Below are 23,813 nucleotides of genomic sequence, written 5' to 3'. Positions count from 1 at the left end.
GATACAAGGTGGAGAGTGAAGAAGAATGCCATTCTTCTCCAGTAACAAGTTGGGTGTATCATTAGTGTAAAAAAAAAGAAATGAATATAATCTGACCATTTTACAATCTAATGGATAAAGTTAGGAGTTATATAGTCCAGGATACTTAACTTTTAGAGGGGTTCTGCAGAATGGAAAAGGCAGTCCTAATTTTAAAGAATGGTCTGAAAAAGAACCTCAGCTCAGAAAATCAAGAAATAGAATCAGTCTAAATGGAGCTAAGAAACAAAAAAGTGCAGAAGACTTTATTATGAATCTGTGAAAGCTCACAGACAGTAATGATAATGTCAGACATTGTATATGTCATGAAGCAGAAGTGCGTTCAAGTTATTTTATAATGTTATAGGAAACTATGATCTGTATACATACTAGACCAATCAAATTAGCATTTGCAATATCGTGAATGAATTGATGGTGTATAAACAGTGGCTTTCAAGGTCAACGTGTTGAGAAACCATGGACAGAACAAGCAATTTTAGATCAACAATTGATTGACAATCAGCTTGTTTAGGAACCTTTAGCAAATGGTGACCAAAAATGATATTTTATATATAGACTGTAAATGATTTAATTTAATCTGAAATTGGGGTCATAACTGTTAATAAATCAGAATACAGAGGCATAATTTGTGAATTGGCTATGGTAGAACTCTTGGTAGGGTCAAAGGGTAGATGCCAGACTAAGAGTGGTCCACTGGTCCTCCACATTCGGGGATTCAGCTTAAGGCTAACAAACCAGAATGGACAAAAATTGTTATGGAAATGTCAGTGAAGAATCCTTCTTTATCTGTGTGCAATGGCATGGACAGAGAGAAATGGAAGAACTTCATTGCTGCCCTAAACACCAGCAGTGTGATGCGCAGTGAGTCTGGTGCAATGAGAAACAATATCAAAAAGCAACAACTAACTTCAAATTTATGTGTAATATTTATTCCTTTAAGGCAAAATCAAATAGCCAAAAAATAGTTGTACATTAATGGCTATCAGCAATATAAATAGTATTAGATCAAAAGAAAAGTTGTATAACATAGCCAAAGAAAAGCAGTAAACCTGGTGCCTGGGAAAACCTTTGAATTTAGTAAAGGAAAAATAATGTAGAGTATAAGAGAAGGCTACCAAGAAACTTTTAAAAAGCACAGATTACAAGAGGTTCTAGAGATACATTGAAAGGAAAAAATAAGCAAAAAATATTGTGGATACTTTATAGATTGAGAGAAGAGAAATAATACTGGAAAGTTAAAGGAATGGAAGAAAATTTGAACAAATAATTTGTGCCTAAATTCATGGAAGAAAATTAAAGAAAAACTGCGGAAAAGTGAGGGAACTCTAATTCTAAAATAAATTACCTTAAAAAAAACATTATTAAGAATTATCGTTGGAGAAATTGTGTCCAAAAGTTGATAAATCTCCAGAACCTAATGACCTGCGTCCTTTACCTTTGATTTAAAATTATTTATGCTTCTGACAGCAATGATATATAACTTTTTCTACTAGAGTAACACACAGAATGCTGGAGGAGCTCAAATGGTCTAGCAACGTTTATGGAGAGGAATACACAAGCAACATTTCAGGCCAAGACCCTTAATTAGGATTGAAATATCCTTATGAAGGGTCTCAGCCCAAAACATCAACTGGTATTTTTCTTCATCGATGTAACCTGTCCTGCTGAGTTCCTCCACCAATTTGAGTGTGTTACTCAGGATTTCCAGCATCTGCAGAATCTCTTGTGTTTATGAACTACTTCTGCTATATTTTTCCCTTAAGTGTTTTAAGGAAATAGATGTTCCATAGACTGAAAAATTGCTAATGCAACTCCACGATTTTAGAAAGAAACGGATTATAGACCAGTTAGCATGACATCAGTAGAAAGGAAGCATATTATGAAGGAAATGGTATCAGTCATTTGGAAAATGATAATATATTTGGGAAGAGTGAACATGGATAAACGTAAGGGAAATCATGTCTGACAAATATATTTTAAAGTTTAGACTTGTAACATCTAAAGCCAATGAGTTGATGTGAAACACTTGTAACATCAGAAGGCCTTTATCAGAGAGCCACAAAAGAAATTTTTAAACGGAATCAGGTGCATAAATTGGCATGCACTGAGAACTGGTTAACAGACATAAAATGGAAGAATTAAATGTGTCATTTTTCAGTTGGAAGATCACAGCTATTGAAGTGATTAAGTTCCACTAGGTCTACGTCAATGACTTTGGATGAGAGGATCGAGGTTCACCAATAGACAGGTTAAGTATATCCAAGTTAAGTTCTATCGTCCAGATGTACTTACATATTTTGTGATGAAGTGTTTTGAGAGGTTGGCGATGAAACATATCAACTCCTGCCAAAAAGCAACTTGAATCCACTCCAATTTGCCTACAGTCACAACTGGTCAACAACAGATGCCATTTTATTGGCTCTTCACTCAACCCTGGAAAATCTGGACAGCAAAGATGCATACATCAGGATGCTCTACGTTCTTAAAGGTTTGTGAAGATTAGGCATGTCATCAAAAACTTCAACAAACTTCTATAGATGTGTGGTGGAGAGTAAATTGACTGGTTGCATTATGGCCTGGTATGGAAACATCAATGCCCTTCAATGAAAAAAATCTACAACAGTAGTGAATACAGCCCAGTCCATCATGAGTAAAGCCCTCCCCATCATTAACACAGAGCGCTATTGTAGGAAAGCATCATCCATCATCAAGGACCCCCACCATCCAGGCCATGCTCTCTTCTCACTGTTGCTATCAGGAAAGTGGTACCGGAATCTCAGAATCCACACCATTAGGTTCAGGGACAGTTATTACCTCTCAACCATCAGACTCTTGAACCAGAGGTGATAAACTCACTCAGCTTTACTTGTCCTATCACTGAACTGTTAGCACAACCTATGGACTCACTTTTAAGGATTCTAATGTTCTCAATATTTATTATTTGTTTGTTTATTTATTTATTTTTGTATTTGCACACTTTGTTATCTTTTGGACATTGATCGTGCTGGACAATGAACATTTTGCTTCCTGAATACTTTTGGGTATCTTATGGATTTTGGGCTGCTGATCATGAAAATCACCATGAAATTTCCCTGTCACGCACATTATTTTCTTGAAATCACCTATATTTGTTATTTCAATTCATAATGCAAGTCAGAATACCAAGGTTAAGAAAGCCATTTTTGTTGGTCCACAAGTTAATCAGGTCATCGATGACGGGCAATTTGAAGAACTTTTAGTGGGACTGGAGAAAATCGCATGGAAGGTATTCAAGGATGTTAAAAATTTCCTTGGCAACTACAGAGCGCCAAACTACGTGCAGCTGGTTGACAACATGCTTCAAGCATACAAAACCATGAAGTGTAACATATCACTAAAGATTCATTTTCTGAATTCCCATTTAGACTTCTTCCCTGCAAATCTTGACACCTTTAGTGATGAGCATGGTGAAAGATTTCACCAGGACATTGTGGTCATGGAGAAATGGAATCAGAGCAACTGGTGTCCATCAATGCTAGCTGATTATCATTGGACACAAATGAGAAGCCTCAGACATTGCATACAAATGGAAATCATCAACAAAAATGTTTTAGCTTAGTTGAACTATTACAAAACATCAGCACCATTATACAATTAAATGCATTATATTCAATAAAAGTTAATTTTTTGTTTCTCCAAATTACTATGTTATACAAGTAGTCTGAGATTATATTTGTGTTCAGCTTCAAGCGGTCTATCATAAACAAAAATATTTCTGAGGAAGCAACACTGAACAATTGTTGTTCAGTGTTATTTTTCCATTATGTTGGAGAGACTCTTTCATTGATTCTGTTGTGTTTACAGTGAATGCCGAATGCCCACAAGAAAATTAATCTCTGGGTTGTGCATAGTGACATATATGTACTTTGATAATAAATTTACTTTAAACTTTGATGTAAACAGTTAAGGACATAGGAGCTCAAATGTAATGTGGAAAATGTTTGGCCATCCACTTAATAAATATATGGAAAGGCAGAGTATCTCTTAAAATGATACTTAGAAAATAAGAGCTGTTGGCTGTTCTATTGAGTTTCCCCTTTAAATGTGACACTTGACATGCTACAGTTGTCTCTCTGTTCCTGCTTTCTCCCTGAATCCCTTGATCCCCTAACATTAAGAATTACAGTATGTATATTTAATGATTTGACCTTCACAGACCTCTGTGATAGGGGTGAAGCAAAGTCTCTTCATCTCGTTTCTAAATCGCATCTTCCATGTTTTAAGCTCCTGGTTCTGGACTCCCCCCCCCCCCCCCCCCCCTCTGAGACTACTCACATTACATCTGTTTGAATTTTAACAGTTTCTAAATGTTAAAGGATTGGAAGTTGTTTGTCTTCAGAGGGATCTGAATGGCCTTGTACATAAATCACTGAGAGCCAACAATTGGGGTGATGCTGTATTGGGCTGTATTGCACTTGGTTTGAGAAAAGAGTAAAGCTGTTTTCCTCCAATTACATGGGGCCCTGGTGGGACTATTGCTTGAAGCATTCCTGTTCCTGACTGAGGAAAGATGTACTTGTGATAGAGGAGGTGCAGTGAAGGTTTACTCAACTGATTCCTGAGATGGTGGGTTGTTGTAGGAGGTGAAATTAAACAGACTGCCTGCACTCACAAAGAATGACATCTCATAAAATTCTCTATGAGCTTGAATTAGCTACCCATGTCTAGCACCAGAGTTCACAGTTACAAAATAAGAGATTATCAAACAACAAACAGCCTGCCCTGATGTCTTTCACATCCTTGCCAACAACTTCAATCAGGTTAGTTTGAAGAAATCTCTGCCCATATATCAACAGCATATCCAACGCACTCAACTACTACTACACTACCATCAGGGATGCCTACCGTTCCATCCCCGGATGCATTTCTGGAAATCTGATCATCTGGCTGTCCTCTTCCTATCTGCATACAGGCAAGGTTGGTCAAGTCACGTGAAGTTTATTGTCATTTAACTACATACATGTATATAAAATGACATATATAAGCATATAATGTATACAGAAATGAGACAACATTTCTCAGAACCAGTGTGTAAAGCACAATAGTACACATAACACTCATGTAGCATACGATAACTTGTGAAGGTAAGGATAAAATCTACAGATGAATCACATATAAATAACAAACTAAAGTGCATTAATATTAAATATTGTAAGGTACAGAACAGATTAACCAGTGACACTTCGAATACGAAGCTGCCAGGAGTTCAGAAGCCTAATGGCCTGGGGGAAGAAACTGTTTCTCGTCCTGATCATTCTTGTTTTTCTGCATCATAGTGTCCTGCCTAATGGTAGAAAGTCAAAGAGGATGCTGGATGGATGGGTGGGATCCTTAATAATACTAAGAGCCCTGTGTAGGTAGTATTCCTGATAAATGTCCCTGATGGAAGGTAGGGAGACCTCTATGATCCTCTCAGCAATTCTCATAGTCCTTTGTAGGGACTTCTGGTCTGATACTCGACTTCTCCCATACCAGATGGAGAAGCAACTTATCAGGACACACTCAATGGTGCTTCTGTAATATGCAGTTAAGATGGGGGAAAGGAGGCTTCACTTGCCTCAATCTCCTTAGGAAGCGGAGGCACTACTATGCCTTCTTGTTCAGGGAGGTGATATTATGGGGCCGGGTGAGGTTCTCCATGATGTGAACTCCCAGGAACTTGGTGCACTTAACTCTCTCTACAGAGAAGCCATGTATTCGCAGAGGGGGATGGTTCATCTGCACCTTCCTGAATTCCACAATGATTTCCTTTGTCTTCTCCATATTCAGGCTTAGGTTGTTCTTCACACACTGATCCATCAGCCACTCCACTTCCTCTCTAAGCTCTATCTTGTCAATAAAAAAGAAAAAAATTAGAAATTCTTCAGTAGGAGAGTAGTTAAGTTATTGGAATTCTCTGTCCTAGTGAGCTACAAAGACTCAATTTCATAGTTATAGATAAATAGAATTTTCTGTATTGGGGGAATTAAGGGATATGTGCTTAAGATAGGACAATAGTAATGAAGTAAAAGATCAACTATGATTTTGTTTAATCGCTTATCAGACACGAGTGGTTGCTTCTATTTCTTATGTTGACAGCATTATTAGCTACTCATTTGGGGTTAGTTGCCATGTTATTAAATTCCATACATTAAAGTTTAGATTAGAACATAATGATTTAACATTATGATCCTACACAAATTCTCAGGGAGAAATTTGGAGATCAAGGCACAATTGTTTCTTTTTATTTGCTATTTGTTATCTCTGTTCACACTGAAAACATTTTCTCATTTTAGAACATAAAACCTAGAACACCACAGTACATTACAGTCTCATTCCATCCATTATATATTGACTTTATAACCTATTCAAGGATCAATCTAACTCTTCCCTCTTATGAAGCTCTCCATTTTTCTGTCATCCATATGTTCATCTAAGAGTTTATTAAACATCCCTAATTTTGTCTTGCATTAAACATTTAGAAAGTAGTTTGGGATGCTCCTTCAGAGGTGGCTTGTAATTAACATGTATTTGTTCTACTAATTTTCATTGGTATTACCTGCAAGTATTGCACTGGAATCACAAAGTCCTTTTCAAAGGAGTTGTATGTAAATGTTTCAACTTCTGTCCTACTGCCATCTTTCACTTACCAATTGCACTAATAACCTCCCATTGTGCTAAATAACTTTTTTATTAAGTCTCCTAACTGGTTAAAATAATTCTCAAGCTCTTTGATTTAATTCACAAAATGTCGCCTGCAAAATGTAGTCAATTTCCACCTCGCCACAGTCAATTTCCATTAATGACTTTTTAAATTACAGCATTATATCTCATGGAACAAGATCGCAATACCTTGAAAAGCAATTTAGGTTCTGTGCATCCTCTTTAATGAGCTTGGTGAGCAAGCCTTGTAAGAACTCTGGAGCAGTTTTGTGCATCAGGTGATCCCTCAAATCCAGCTGAAATTGAGTTATTTATTACACTAAAATGCCTTTTAAGCACAAGTATGTACAAAGTGTATATATTTAAAGCATCGTTTTAGCCATCTTTCACCTCTCCTGCTAATGCTGCCAAATTTATACTACCATTCTGTTCCAGTACTGTTGGGTTCACTCCAGATGTCAGTATTTATTCTTACTCTTCATATGTGAATGTCAAGGGAACATTTAACAGCAAAAGGCATCACGATTGTGACCAATTTTGTTCGCATCCAGATATTCACTCATCTACATTTTCACTATAGATCCAGCCTGGATTGTTTTAAACATCTTTATTTCTACATCACTGGTGTCAGAACTCAATAATAGAACCAAGTGATCAGCTCCAGTGAAGGCTCTGATCATCCTGTCTGGCTGACTGGATTCCTTTTGAGCCTATATTGTATATTCTACACAGTGTCACTAAGTAGTCACTGCGTATATTCTGCACAGTGTCACTAAGTAATGGCAAGTCACTAAGTAGTGCAAGGAACTGCAAGGGTAAAAAGACCCTGATGGAAGTTTAATACAGATCTCCAAAAAGTAGTAAGGATGTGGTCTACAAATTACAAGTGCTAACAGGATCGCTTGGTCTGAATGGATATGCCAATGACTTCATCAAAACCTGTGTAGATGAGCATGTACCGTTGAGAACAGATCGAATATACCCAAACCAAAAGCCATGGATAAACCAGGAAATTCATCACTTGCTCGGGCTAGATCTGTGGCATTCAACACCAGTGATCCAGAACTACATAAGAAGTCCAGGTACGACCTATGGAGGCTATTTTAAGGGTAATAGAACAAGTACAGCTGAGTTTAGAGATGGAATTTAATGCACATCAGCTCTGGCAGGATCCGCAGGCCTTTACTTCCTACAGAGCGAAACCTAACATTATGAATGGCTATGATGCTTCACTTCTAGATGAACTCAATGCTTTTTATGCACACTTTGAAAGGGAGAATAAAACAATACTTGTTTGAATCCCTGCAGCATCCAGTGACCCTGTGATCTTTGTCTAGGAGGCTGACATCAAAACATCTCTCAAGAGCATGAATCCTTGCAAGGTGTCAAGCCCTGATGGTATACCTGGTGGGGCTCTGAAAACCTGTGCTAATCAATTGGTCGGACATCTTCAATCTCACTACTGCAGTTGGATGCTCCCACCTGATTCAAAAGGGCAATAATCATACCAGTGCCCAAGAAGACCAAGGTGAGCCACCCCAGTGACTATCATCAGTGGTGCTTTTATCTACTATGATGAAGTGCTTTGAGAGGTTCATCATGGCTAGAAGCAACTCCTGTCTTAGCAAGAACCTGGATCCACTGCAATTTGCCTGTTGCCACAATAGGTCTGCAACGGATGCAATTTCACTGGCTCTCCATTCAGTTTTGGATCATCTCAACAATAGTAATACTTATGTCAGGATGCTGTTTATTGACTACAGCTCAGCGTACAACATGATCATATCCTCACTTCTAATCAAGAAGTTCCAAAACCTGGACCTTTGTACCTTTCCCCGCAACTGGATCCTTGACTTCCTCATCAGAGACCACAATCTGTGCAGATCAGAAATAACATCTTCTCCTCACTGACTGTCAACACCGGCATACCTCAAGGATATGGGTTTAGCCCACTGCTCTACTCTCTACACCCATGACTGTGAGGCTAAGTTCAGCTCAAATGCCATCTATAAATTTGCCCGTGTCACAATTATTGTTGGCAGAATTTTGGATGGTGATGAGGAAGTGTACAGGGGAGAAATAGATCAGCTGGTTGAGTGATGTTGCAGCAACAAGCTTGCACTTAACATCAGTAGGACCAAGGAACTAATTGTGGATTTCAAGAAGAGGAAGTCGAGGGAATACACACCTGGCCTCATCAAGAGATCAGAGTGCAAAGGGTGAGCAAGTTCAAGTTGCTGGGTGTCAAAATCTTTGAAGACATATCCTGGGCCGAACATATTGATGTAATTACAAAGAAGGCATGATAGCAGCAATATTTCATTAGGAGGCTGAGGAGAATTGGCATGTCACCAAAGACACTCACAAATTTCTACAGATGTATGGTGGAGAGCATTCTAATTGGTTGCATCACTATCTGGTATGGAGCAGTCACTGCACACGATCAGAATCAGCTGCAGAAAGTTGTAAACTCATCCAGCTCTATCATGGGCACTCGCCTCCCCAGCATCCAGAACACCTTCAAAAAGTGATGCCTCAAAAAGGTGGCATCCATCATTAAGGACTGCCATCTCTCAGGACATGCCCTCTTCTCTTTTCTACCATCAAGGAGAATGTACAGGAGCCTGAAGACACACACTCAATGATTCAGGAACAGCTGCTTCTTCTCCATCATCAGACTTCTGAATGGATATTGAACCCATGAGCTCTTCCTCAATATTTTAACCTATCTTTTTGCACTAATTATTTATTTTCTTTTATATATATTTCTTATTGTCATTTTTAGTTTATTATTATGTATTGCAATGTACTGTTGCTTCAAAACAACAAATTTTAATATTAAACCTGATTCTGATTCTAAACAGTCATTGTAACCAGTCTTACAAAAGTTCAAAAAATATTTTAGTAAAATAAGATTGCCAGGAAAGTTTCAAATTTGATTCCTGATCTCTGTTGGTTTATTTAATTTTTGGAAGAAATGTAAATACATAGATGAATGGGAACAGAGCCCAAGAAAAAAAGAGCAAGTGTGTCCAGTCATTGACCTGCACTTCTAAACAGGCCCACTATATTTGGTGTGGGAGAATCCAAGCACAAATTGGTTGGCTGCTTTGTGGAAAAACCGTTCGATCAAGAGTGTGTTCTGAACTCCCTATTCTCTGTTATTTTAGATTTCCATCTTATTCTCACTCTGAACTCTCTGCTTTGGTCCTTTAAACTGTTTCAACAAAACTGAAAGTAAGACAAGGAATAAAGGTCGTCTTTTTAGCATGTTGCAGCTGACAGAATTTAATTCTAATTTTACCAAATTCAGATAATTGTCTTTCTAAATGAAAACACGAATGCTGGAAATACTCAGCAGGTCAGCCCACATCTGTGGGAAGAGATTCAGAAACCAAGCCAAACGAAGGATCTTTGGTTTGAAATATTGCAAGCATTTTCTTCATTTTAATTTAGACTTCCAGCATCTGCAAGCTTGGTTTTCAATCAGCTTCTTTAGTTTGTACCAGATCTGCCAATTCTAATGCAATTGTATTGACCTTAACATTACCTAAGTTTTTCTCTCTGTCTACAGATGATACCTGACCTGAATATGTCTAGCACCTCTTTCATTTCAAGTTTTCAGCAACTGCTGTGTTCTGCATAATTTTGATTCCCCCCTCTCTTTCTCTCCCTCTTCTCTGCACTCATCTATCTTCCTCTATTTTTAGAGTTCCTCCAGACAAGAACTTCCTTTGCCACTGTCTTTCAGACACCATCAACAGTATTTATGTAATCTGGGTTCAGTTAGTCTTTACCCTAACACAAGCATGCCCTTTGTTAGTCTCCTGTCCACATGTCTGCAACTTAAAGCACAATTTTTCCGTTTCCGATTCCACTAATCTGAAATGTTAATCCTGTTCCTCTTTCTATAGATGCTGCCTGGTCTGCTGGGTTTTTCCAATACATTTTGTTTTCAAAGTTAAGGCAGTTTCCTCATAATGCAGTGTGATTTTTTTCTATCAAACTTAAATGCCATAATCATACCCAAAATCATTATGATGGTCTTACCTTAAAGAGTGGTTAGGTGGATGAGGTTCTAAAGAGCAACGGTTAGTACCTTAAGTGAGGCAGTATAAAGCATAAAGGAAAAATTAACTGAAAATTAAATTGCCAGATCCTTTCCGATACCACCAAAATTGGCCTTTCTCCAATTTAAAATCTCAACCTAAGGAACAGACCTATCTTTTTCTATAATTACCTTGAAACTAAAGGCATCATGATGACTAGATACAAAGTGTTCCTACACAAATTCTGTCATCTGCCCCATCTCATTCCCTGATAGGAGATCTAGTATTGCACTCTCTCTAGTTGGGACTTCTATTACTGATTAAGGAAACATCCTTGAACACATCTGGCAAGCTCTTTCCCATCCAGCCCTTTTAAAGCATGTGAGTTCTAGTGGAAAGCTAAAATCACCTACAATCATAATCTTATGTTTCTTGTAACTGTCGATGAACTCCTTTCAAATTACCACAGACTGTTGGGTGGCCTATAATTTCATTAATGTGGTCAGACCTTTCTTATTCTGCAGTTCTATGCATAACACCTCAAAAGACAAGCTCTCCAGTCCATTCAGGGATACAACCATCTGCTACCAGTCTCTAGCTTCTCCCATGAAGCAATGTCTAATCCAATTTACCAGCTTATCTTGAATATCAGATGACTGAACCTTCTTGATCAACCTTCTGGGTGGGACCTTGTCAAAGACCTTACTAAAGTCCATGTAGACAACATCCGCTGCCTTGCCTTCACCAGCTTTCCAGGTAGCTTCCTCGGAAAACGCTTTAAGATTGTTTAGGCATGACTTACCAAGCACAAAACCTATGCTAACTATCCGTGTCTATCCAAGTACTTAGAATACCTTCAAGTCCTACTCTAGACAACTGACTGCATAACTTTGGTTGAACACCTCTTGGTACACTCCAAGGAATGAAAGAGTTTTCCTTGTAATTTCGTCAACAGTTAATCTTCATACACCTATAAAATAGAATGATTTGTTAATTTTTGAGACCAGATTTGTATAAATCGTGTCTGCATCATAGCATCGGGGGTAAAAACTACTCTCAGAAAACGACATTTCACATCCATTGGAGAAGCTCATACAGCATCGCCACTTGTGAAGCTTTCCCTCAACACCTCTCAGGAGTGTTTATCTGAGATCACCTATCCCATCCTGGGATTTCGGTGTGAACATTGCATTCCCGAGGTGAAATATCCTCCAATTCATTGTCGTTTCCCCTTAACCGAAAAAAAAATTGAGTAGATCGCTTCATGCAAGCTTGACCGGGGAAACAATTCAGAAACTGACTTATATGACCTTGGATAAATGGACCGATTTTAATACGTACTTGATGGATGGATTACAGTTTACCGTTTCAAGTAAATCAAACATGCTGTGATATTCCTGCAGTAACATTTAAAACATATATCTGAGGGTAGGGTCTCGCTTTAAGGGATTCATGGTCGCTACTCTGAACGGAGGACTTAATGTATTCCCTTACTCTTCTTCAGCGACTCGCGACGGAAATTGACTCAGCGCGCAAACGCCGCCTACAATTAAGCCTTAGTATGAGCACAACCTGGACATCTGATCACCATTCCGCGCTCTAAAATGAGTTTTGTTTCCCCTTCCCTAAAAATGCCGCATATCGGTCGGCTGCTCGTTCCTTTGCCTTAAAAAAAACTTAGTGAAACTGCATTGCAGTGATCACTCCGAGCGCACGGTTTTGCTCGGCACGGCACGACATAGCTGCTGAAGGATGGTTCGATACAGTGAATAAATGAAATGGAACTGACCGGTGTGGAAACGTCGGGCCTGAGTTGGAGCACGGCCAGTGTTTTTTTTAACCCCTCTTTCATTCCTTGCTTCTATACTATGCGATTACTGGTGGCGTCAATCCAGGAAGAAATGCGTGCCGTAGTCCTTACATCCTGCCTCCCCCTACCTTTGAAGGATCGATCTCGAAAACGAATGCGTCGATCAAATTTCCCTACCTGGGCAGAAAAAATACTTCGTAGTTAAAGTATTCCTTTAGACTGTTCTACACCGAGGCTTACACAAAACCCCGTCCTCCAAAGATTCCGCTCCAAAGTTAGGCAGTGTGTTCTATTCGGTCAGATTCCTAACTTCTCCTGGTGTGCGAGAATGTAACGTTTAATGGTATCTGCAGTCCTTCCCAGCTACCAGGATTCGCGGATCAGTCAGAAAGACAGCACCTACCCTTAACAAATTGTGGGATTTTTTTCCCAAGGGTTATCCATAAAGATGGAAGATCAGACGAAATTCCAAATGTAAAGTAGTTTTTTTTTTCTGTTTGATGCGGTTACTGTGTTGTGTTATATTCGATGCTTGTTTAACTGCACTCGCTGTCTTTTTCCATGTAGTGTGACCATAATGGGCAAATCGGAAAGCCAGATGGATATCGTGGAGAAATCAACAAAATTAATGAAGAAAAGTTGGACCATCATTGAAATTGCACTCAGTGCGTTACTCCTACTCATGACAAGCACAGTGGTGGTGTTAGCTGTGTTATATACTACTCAAAGAGGTAGGGAAGCGTTTGGTTATAAACTGATCATTGTACAAAGAGTTTGAAGAGTCCAACCTTTGATGACAATGGAAACCACTCTATTTTTGAATACCTCTCAGGTTGCAGCCTTAATTGGAAAGGCTACTGAGTGATGATGTTCCCCTCTGAATTGTTGCAATTTTCATTATGTTGTTTACTAGGCTATTTGAGATTGGAGTGTGCTTGTGTGTGGCAGATTCTCAACTGATTTCTTTAACTAGGTTTAATAAATTGTTCGGAATAAGGTTGACAGTAGAGTGACTACAGACAAGTTCACTGCCCATCAGTAATGGGCCACTTTATTAGGTACCTCTTGCCTTCAGAGATGCTCTTCTGCGCACTACTACTGTAACACGTGGTTATAGGAGTTCCTGTCACCTTCCTGTTAATTTGAAGAAATATGGCCATTCTCCTCTGATGTTTCTCATTAATAAAACATTTTTACAGAACTCCCGCTCACTGCATTTTTTTTTTGTTTTGCTTTCTTTTTCACACCCTTCTCTATAAATTCTAGAGCAAGGGTTTCCAAACTTTTTTTTAATGCCATGGGCCTCTACCATTAACTAAGGTGTCCATCGACTCCAGTTTGAGAACCTCTCCTCTAGAGACTGTTGTGCATGAAAATTCCAGATCAGCAGTTTCTGAGATACTCTAAACACCCCATCTGGCACCAACAATCATTCCACGGTCAAATTCACTTAGGTCATTTTTTTTCCATTCTGATGTTTGCCACATAACTGACTGATTAGATATTTGCCTTAATGAGTAGGTGTACAGGTGTACCTAATAAAGTGGCCACTGAGTGTAAGTGTAAATTGTGCCTGATTGTGATTTGAACAGTATTGATCTGAACTGTGCCAGTCCCTCATTAGCAGCTGTTCCTTATAGTACTCCCAAATCTCATTTATCTCGGTTGCAGCTCCACTCCAGAGACCGAAGTGCAAATGTAAGTTTGACATTTCAGTCCATGACTGAAGGAATGCTGTACCGTGAAAGCTATTAATTATGAGGCTTTATCTGCTCTTTTGAGAGGCTGTTTAAAATCCCATGCCGTTGTTTTCTGAAGATCTGCCTAAATAGCTAGACTTCAGCATAATATTCATTCCTGAATTAATATTACTTTTTGGTGTTGAAGTTTGTGCTATGCAAACTGTCATGTGATTCTTGTATTAAATGCATCTCTTCACCTCATAATTGACCTAGTAATGACTTGCACTTCATCGTTTGCCTGCATTGCTCATTTTGGTAGCTTTTAAACTTAATTCTGCATTGTTATTGTTTTGTTCCACCTCAGTGCACTGTGCAATGATTTGATCCGTATGAACAGGTACACATGGTAATAATAGCAGTAGATATATTCAGGAGCACCACAACAGTGACTTCCTTACTTTTGAAAGATAAGCATGTGAGCAAGTGATACACAAAAGGCTGGAGTAACCCAGCAGATCAGACAACATCTATGGAGGGAAATGGACAGTTGACTTTTCAGATCAAGCCCTGATGAAAGGTCCCATCCCCAAATGTCAACTGTCCATATCTATCCATAGATGCTGCCTGACCCACTGAGTTCCACCAGACCTTTTGTGTTTTTGCCCCAAATGCTGAACCTGCACTCTCATGTGTCTCCATGTGAGCAAATTACTGGGATACCTGTGGAAATTAGGTAACTCTAAACCGTTTTTAAACAAGGTAGGTTGGGGGTGCCGAAAGACAATGAACTTATCCATGAGTTTTGACTATGCACAGTTAACATTAACTTTAAAGTGATTTTTAGGATCAATATATCTCAATTCAGGGTACAATGGAGTTTTAAGGTCATAGACCTTTTGTCAGAACTGAGAAAGGAAATGTTAGATTTACATTGCAGAGAAGTTGGGGATAGAACAAAAGGAATATTTCTGAAAGGGTGAGGCCAGGAGGGATAAATAGTCAAGGTCATTTGGTTGGGGCAGTTAGAAAGAGAATTTGCTGAAAAGTTAAGAAACAAGATACCTTTGGGTGCACATGTATATATACGAGTTTAATAGGTTCTTGATTAGTAAGGGCATCAAAGGTTATGGGAGAAGGCAGGAGAGTGGAATTGAGAGGGTAATAATTCAGCCATGCAAATTCAATGTGCTGATGGATTGATCCTACTCCAATGTCTTATGGTCTTAAGAGCAGTTAAGAGTTTGCAGAAATAATATAGGAATGTGGAAGTTGGGAATGTAGGACCAGCTCAGCAGCTCAGGCTACGCTAATTTAGAGAGGAAAACTGAGCCACTATCACAGATGGATAACAGAAGAGAAATGGCCACTGGTGATACAAACGGCGAAAGCAAATGACCTGAGATTGTAGAATTTGATACTGAACTTGGAATGTTGCTACTTGCCTGGACCAGATGAAATGTTGTCCCTCGATCTTGCACTGGGCCTTACTCCAACCGTACTTTATCCTCCAGACGCAATATTGAATTCCACAACTGGAGGTAATGTTCTTTCCCTGTCTGTTTCACAACTGGCCATTTCTTCTGTAAATCATCCATCAGTGAAATTGACTCAGTTTTTGTCTCTCCATTAGCACAGCTTGAGCTATTAGTCATGTTGCATAGTCCTGAATTTCACAGATGTAAATGTACTGTACCTGAGTATTTTCACTCATTAACTGCCCTCGTTTCATAAATGTAGTTTATTTTCTATCTAACTGCTTATATTAACCAATCACCCTGATGGCCTCTGCAACTCATCTTCACATCATTCCTGCCTTCAGCTTATTAGAAATACTGTATTTATTTTGATCTATCCTTCCCTATAACTGAAAACTTCCTCCATAACTTAAAACTAACTGTTTTTCTCTTGTTCCCTAAACTAATGAAGTCTTCAACCAGAAGCAGTTACAGTATATTTCTGTAACTGTTGCTTCTCATGCTGGGTGTTTCTAGCAGAGTCTGTTTTTGTTTCAGATTTCAGGCATCTGCAGATTTTTTTAAATTCCTTGGTGTAAAATACATTTGTTGTGCATTTATTAGAAATAAGTGAACTCGTGTTGTCAGTGTGGATGGTCAGTTGTAGGTCACACTGATGGTAAGAGAAAGTCTTGCCAACCATGTCTCAAACCTTGTCCGTAGATTTATAGTCAGGTACAAACTTATGGGGCTAACAAGTTTCTCCCTTCTTTGAAATTTAACTAGCATGTTGAAACCTCCCATTTTCACTCATAAGATCCACAGAAGTGCCAGCAGTACAAGTAATCTCTGCCACATTACACCCTATAAAAATAGTACTCTAAGCCATTTCTTGCAGTGTTGTTGGTCTTCTATTTTCAGTTGACTTAAGTTCTCTGTTCTCAAAGAAAGAGCCCAGTCACACATTTTATCTCTGCTCATAAAGTTGGAATTTATTTTTACATTAAGCAAGTATAAATAATTCTGGCACTTCTGATGATTGATAGTCACCTTAGTGTGAACTCATTGTACGTGTCAGTTGTACTGTTAAGTGTGCTAGTGCAGTGTTGGGCCAAACCAATGAGATTGATAGCACAAGTCATACTAAAATAATGATCGTGAACCTGTCATTGTGAATTAGAGTGCTATCATTGGTGATGGTGGCTATTTTGGTCAAAATGCTAAATATTGAGCCAGTGGTATTCTTAGAAAACTATACGAACATCCTTCTGGAATTGGGACAACCAGCTAGTGCACATCTCTTAATCAGTCTGCCCATAGTCATGGGGAAGTACAGCACAGAAACAGGCCCATTGGCCCATCTAGTCCATGCTGAAACCATTTAAACTGCCTATGTTCTACCACACTCCTCAGTGCCCTACCATTCACTCTGTAAGACTCCCCCTGGTTGGTCCTACCGAAGTGCAACACCTCACACTTGTCTGCATTAAATTTCATCTGCCATTTTTAAGCCCATTTTTCCAACTGATCCAGATCACTCTGCAAGCCATGATAGCCTTCCTCACTGTCCACTGCACCCTAGTCTTGGTGTCACCCATGAATATGCTGAGCTAATTAACACATTATCATCCAGATCATTGACATAGATGACAACAGAACTAGCATTGATCGCTGCAGTTCTCTACTAGTCCGAGGCCCCCAGTCAGAGAAGCAACCATCTACTACCACTCTCTGGCTTCTTCCACAAAGCCAACATCTAATCCAATTTACTACTTCATCTTAAATGCCGAACAACTGAGCCTTCCTGACCAACCTCCCTTGAGGGACCTTGTCAAATGCTTTACTAAAGTGCATGTAGATAACATCCACTGCATTGCCTTCATCCATTTTCCTGGTAACTTCCTTGACAAACTCTATAAGACTGTTAAAACATGACCTACCATACACAAAGCCATGCTGACTATCCCTAATCAGTATATGTCTATTCAAGTACTTATATATCCAGTCCCTTAGAATACCTTCCAATAGCTTTCACACTGCTGATGTCAGACTCACTGGCCTATAATTTCCTGATTTGTGGTTAGAACCTTTCTTAAACAGCAGAACAATATTGGCTATCCTCCTATTCTGTGGTACGTCTCCTGTCATTAGGGATAATTTTAATATTTCTGCTAGGGCCCCGGCAATTTGAGAATTGAGGCTCACATAAACAAACACTATTTTTAGAAACTATTGCCTTGTGTTCAATAGCCCTTTAGAGATTTTCATGATATGTATTAAACAATTAAAAAGCCTTGGGGAAAACCCTGCTTCTTAGCTGTTCCATTATTTTCTCTGCAGTTGAGAATCCATTCTCAAGGAAGCCATGAGGAAATCCCATAGGTTTGCAGTATAATCTGCCTTAGAATGGTAATTCCTTGCATCTATATTCTCAAGAGCCAACTGTTGCCACAATAAATTCAGGAGATAGGCGGTTCTCTGTTTAATATTTTATAAAGTAGCTTCCAAACATCTGGTTGACATTTCCAGTCAGTAGAATAGATCTTCAATATTCATCACGTGTTGAGATCAGGATTAGGGTCCTTTTCAGGATTTATGTTTCTGAGCTATAATACAGTATATATTTTTTAACTCACTCCTTAAAGGAGTAGGCAATTACTTCAGGACTGTTTCAGAAGTATTGGAATATAGGTGGTTTTTTTTGCTGTATCAGAGGGGTCTGCATAATGAGAATTTTCAAAGTTTGAAGTAAATTTATTATTGAAGTGTGTTTATGTTACCGTATTCTACCTTGAGATTTATTTTCTTACAGGCATTCACAATAAAACAGCAAAATACATAAGAATCATTGAGAAACTAAACACAAACATAGACTGACAATCAACCAGCAACAAGAAGACAAACTACGCAAAAGAAAAAAGGTTTTAGTAAATAAATAATACTGCAAACTTGAGTTGTAGAGTACTTAAAAGTGAGTCCATAGACTGTGGAATTAGTTCAGACTAGATTTGAGTGAAGTTATTTACACTGGTTCAGGAGCCTGATGGTTGAAGGGTAGTAACTGTTCCTGAGCCCAGTGGTCTGGAACCTAAGGCTCCAGAACCTCCTTCCGAATGGCAGCAGTGACAGGGAGCATGGCCTGGATGGTTGGTGTCCTTGATAACTTAGGATGCTTGACAACATCAGTTTCTGCTTTTGGGATCAAATGTGAGAGTAACATGGAGTTTGATCTGTTTTTGTTAGATAAGGGGATCTGGGCAAATGGATCACAGTTTGGTAAATAGGGATGGTCTCATTCAATGGTGAAACAGAGGCAAGCGACTAAATGCCTCTGCTTCTTACATGTCATCTTGGATTTTGCCTGGAAGCTGCATGCCAGAGGAACCGTAAATGAAGGTGGTGCTAGCTGTTGAAAAATGAATGTGCATGTCTAAGCTCCCATTGATGAAGAGTGACCACATGAACAAAGTATTGGGCAGCTTCCAATCTCCATGACAATGGCTCCTAAGTAATATAGATTCAGCACAACTGCTTCATTATGTTCCTTCTAATTAATAGAGCTAAAGGTACTATAATTTTTTTAAATGATCACGGTGTTACAAGTATTCCAAGTGCATTGATTGTTGATGTCAGTGGTGATCAGCACAACATATTTGAGCCAGGGTTTTTACCCAAAGTCTCGACAATTCCTTTCCTTCAACAGATGCTGAGTTCCTCCAGCAGATTGGTAGTTGCGTCTTTTTGAGGAACACTAATATCATTTTCTTCCTCCTATGTATACACTTCTGATGTTCAGTTCTGCCTCAGTTCTGTGAAATGCAATGAGAAAGTACATCTTGGTGGCACAGTAGTGTAGTGGTTAGCACAATACATTACAGTACAGGCGACCTGGGTTCAATTCCCACTGCTGCCTGTAGGGAGTTTGTGTGTTCTCTCTGTCACTGTGTGAGTTTCCTCTGGGTGCTCTGGTTTCCTCTCACAGTCCAAAGATGTATTGATTGGTAGGTTGATTGGTTATTATTCTGCACCGCATACTCACTTAACTTTCTCTGATGCTTCATTCTCCAAAACTTCAAAGCACCATTACTTAAAATCTCACACCTCTCTAATAGATTTGGGGGTGGCATGGTAAGATAGCAGTTTAGTGTAACACTATTACATCACAAGCGACCCGGTTTCATTTCTGATGCTTTCTCTAAGGAGTTTGTACGCTCTCTCCATTACCGTGTGGGTTTTCTCCGGATGCTCCGGTTTCCTCCTACATTCAAAAGACATACAAGTTAGTAGCTTAGTTAATCACATGGGTGTAATTGGGCAATGTGGCTCGTTGGGCCAGAAGGACCTGTTACCATGCTGTATTGCCCAGTAGCACTCACATCTACAGTGATGAAATGCTTTGAGGGGTTGGTCATGACTAGACAGAACTACTGTCTCAGCAAGGATCTGGACCCATTGCAAGTTGCCTATCATCACAATAGGTCAACGGCAGATGCAATCTCAATGGCTCTTCACACGGCCTTAGACAACCTGGACAGTACAAATACCTATGTCAGGATGCTGTTTATCAACTGTAGCTCAGCATTTAATACCATCATTCCCACAATCTTGATTCAGAAGTTTCAGAACGTAGGCCTCTGTACCTCTCTCTGCAATTGGATCCTCGACTTCCTAACCAGAAGACCACAATCTGTATGGATTGGTGATAATATCTCCTCCTTGTTGACGATCAACACTTGTGCACCTCAGGGGTGTGTGCTTAGCCCACTGCTCTACTGTCTCTATATCCATGACTGTGTGGCTAGGCATAGCTCAAATACCATCTATAAATTTGCTGATGATACAACCATTGTTGGTAGAACCTTAGATGGTGATGAGAGGGTGTACAGGAGCGAGATATGTAAATGAGTGGTGTGGTGTCACAGCAACAACCTGGCACTCAACGTCACTAAGATGAAAGAGCTAATTGTGGTCTTCAGGAAGGGTAAGACAAAGGAACAAATACTAATCCTCATAGAGGGATCAGAAGTGGATAGAGTGAGTAGTTTCAAGTTCCTGAGTGTCAAGATCTCTGAGGACCTAAACCAGTCCCAACATATCAATGCAGTTATAAAGAAGGCAAGACAGCAACTATACTTCATTAGGAGTTTGAATAGATTTGGTATGTCAACAAATACACGCAAAACTTCTATAGATGTACTATGGAGAGCATTCTGACAGGCTGTATCACTGTCTGGTATGGGGGGTGACTACTACACAGGACTGAAAGAAGCTGCAGAGGGTTGTAAACTTAGTCGACTCCATCTTGGTTATTAGCCTTCCAAATACCCAGGACGTCTTCAAGGAGTGGTGTCTCAGAAAGGCAGCATCCATTGTTAAGGACCTCTTGCACCCAGAGCATGCCCTTTTCTCACTGTTACCGTCAGGTAAGAGGTACAGAAGCCTGAAGGCACACACTCAACAATTCAGGAACAGCTTCTTTCCCTCTGCCAACCGATTCCTAAATGGACATTGAACCCCTGAATGCTAGCTCACTTTTTTAATATACAATATTTCTGTTTTTTGCATGATTTTTATATTCAATATATCTATGCTGTAATTGATTTATTGTTTATTTATTTATTTATTTTCTTTCTTTCTTTTATACTATGTATTGCATTGAAGTGCTGCTGCTAAGTTAACAAATTTCATGACACAGGCCGGTGATAATAAAAATGATTGAGATTGTGATTCTGATTCTGATCTCTAAATATATAACATAAAAGAAATATTGCAACTATGAGAATAATAGAGAAGGACAGTGCAGAATGAACTGGGAAAGTAGAAGACAGCTTGAGGAAGAAGACCAGGGAAATAAGTGAGTAGGTTAATAGAATGAGGAATAGCTGTATGAACTGGGAGATGAGGGAAGAGCAGAGCCTAGAAATTCAACCTTTTACACTACCCTTTATGGTGCCGTGCTTTTGAAAATCACTTTTAGCCGCAGTCATACACTATGACCGTTTCTGTGTTATATTTTTTGTGCCATTTTGGAGATTCTGCAGGGTACTTCCCAGCGTGCATCACCGTTTTGTTCATTATAGAGCTGCTCGAATAGTCAATGTTTATTCCCTTCAGCTTGCCATTTGATTGCATTTGTTACATTAATAGCCAGAAGATCCATTTTATTTAAATGGAAAGATTCTAATCCCCCTACTACATTTCAATGGTTTTCCCAAACTATAACATGTTTAAACTTGAAAAAAATTAGGAGTGGCACTATCGACCCTTCGGTTAAATTTGAAGAAACTTGGAGGCCATTTATTCAACATTTTTATCTGATGTAAGCTGACCTTTTCCGAGTCCTTCTCAATAACTTTTTGTTGGTGTATAGGGGAGTGGAGTTATTGACAAATAATGATTTTAACCGATGAAACATGGCAGCCCAGCTTTTGTTTTGTTTTTATTTTGTTTTTTTTTTAGTTTAGGGGGACTTTTTGTAAAAAAATTGTTTTTGAATCTTTTTCGTGTTTAGTTACTAAGAGATTGGGAGGCGTAGATTACATATTTTACTCAGGGTCTGTTTCTATATACATTAACCGTTATTAATGTAATCCCGATCTCTTTGTATCATTATCATTGTTATGTTTATCTACTCGAAGATTGAGAAAGAATAGTCAATGTTTATACACATCTAGAAATCTTTTCTCTGTTAATTTTGAGTCAAATAGTAACATTTCCTTTGGGGTGAGATGGGGTGTGAAGTAAGAGAAAAGATATAATTTAGACTATTCCATTAATCGCTGTCCTTCAAATAATATTATAGCTAAAGCACAGTCACTTGCATCAGATGTTTTAACACACTAATGAACTTTTCACGGCTCTGTTCCATGTAAATCACAGAAGCATTTTATCATAAGCACACAAAATGCATTACGCTGCTTCTGAAATACAGCTGGGCTCATTTAAAGTCACAATAAGTTATTTGCTTTGTGTTTCTCGATCTACTAATGATGTAATTGTCCTTTGCTAAGCACAGGTCAATTAAATGCCAGTTTCCCTGATTACATTTTTAATACTTGACTATGGTAATTATTTTATATTACAAATACTAACTAAATGCTGGAGATATTCAACAGGCTGGCCAACATATGTGGATATAGAAATAGTTCACACTTTAGGTTGATGATCTTTGATGAAAATATTTTGAATTGTTTGGGATATTTTATTATACATTAGAAATTACCTTTATCACTATTTCAAAGTTCAAAGTGAATTTATTATCAAAGTACATACATGTCCCAATATACAACCCGGAGATTCATTTTCTTGCAGGCATACACAATAAACCCATATTAAAATAATAACCATAATAGAATCACTGAAAGATCACATCAACTTGTGCATTAAGCTAGTGTGCAAAAGACAACAAACTGTGCGAATACAAAAAGAAAGATATAATAATAATAAATAGGCAATAAATATCTAGAACATGAGATGATCATATGGTGTAGGAATATTTCAATGATGAGGCAAGTGAAGTTATCTCCTTTGTTTCAAGAGCCTGATGGTTGAGAGGTAGTAACTGTTCCTGAACCTGGTAGGGTGAGTCCTGAGGCTCCTCTAGCTTCTTTCTGATGGCATCAGTGTGAAGAGAGCATGCCCTGGGTGTTGGGGGTCCCTGATGATGGATGTTACTTTCCTGCGACAACGCTCCAGGTAGATGTGCTCAACGGTGAGGAGGGCTTTACACATGATGGACTGGGCCATATCCACTGCTTTTTGTAGGATTTTCCATTCAAGGGCATTGGTGTTTCCATACCAGGCTGTGATGCAACCAATCAATATACTCTCCACCACACATCTATAGAAGTTTGTCAAAGTTTTCAGTGTCATGCCCAATCTTCAAAAGCATACAAATAAAACAGAAGTTTTCTTCTATGAGATTGTGACATGTGAATTAAGGCAACTTAATCATCAAACTCTTTTAATATTACAGCTTTATCCTTTGTAATACTTTATTATGTAAATAGTATTTACTATATGCAATGTATTTGTTTATGTTGACGTACTCACATAACCACTGTTGCACATCCTTGAAACGACTATTAAGTAAATGTGA

The 23,813-nt window shown here is 38.7% G+C and overlaps 1 protein-coding gene across 3 annotated transcripts in view; it reads left to right on the top strand.

Annotated features, from left to right (window-relative positions):
- Window positions 1-23,813, top strand: part of mmel1 (membrane metallo-endopeptidase-like 1) — a 131,332-nt gene that overhangs the window by 17,209 nt on the left and 90,310 nt on the right. Inside the window, exons 1-2 of one of the 3 annotated variants that reach the window (XM_073032138.1) lie at window positions 12,272-13,053; window positions 13,147-13,310. In XM_073032138.1, the coding sequence (XP_072888239.1) occupies window positions 13,028-13,053; window positions 13,147-13,310 (190 nt within the window). In that variant the 5' untranslated portion in view covers window positions 12,272-13,027. Of the gene's footprint in view, window positions 1-12,271; window positions 13,054-13,146; window positions 13,311-23,813 lie in introns of those variants that run through there. The other 2 variants (XM_073032137.1, XM_073032139.1) reach the window with 2 other exon arrangements.

The sequence above is a fragment of the Hemitrygon akajei genome, chromosome 29 (genome assembly GCF_048418815.1).
Source record: "Hemitrygon akajei chromosome 29, sHemAka1.3, whole genome shotgun sequence".
NCBI lineage: Eukaryota > Metazoa > Chordata > Chondrichthyes > Myliobatiformes > Dasyatidae > Hemitrygon > Hemitrygon akajei.
This window is presented reverse-complemented; position numbering and strand designations above follow the sequence as displayed.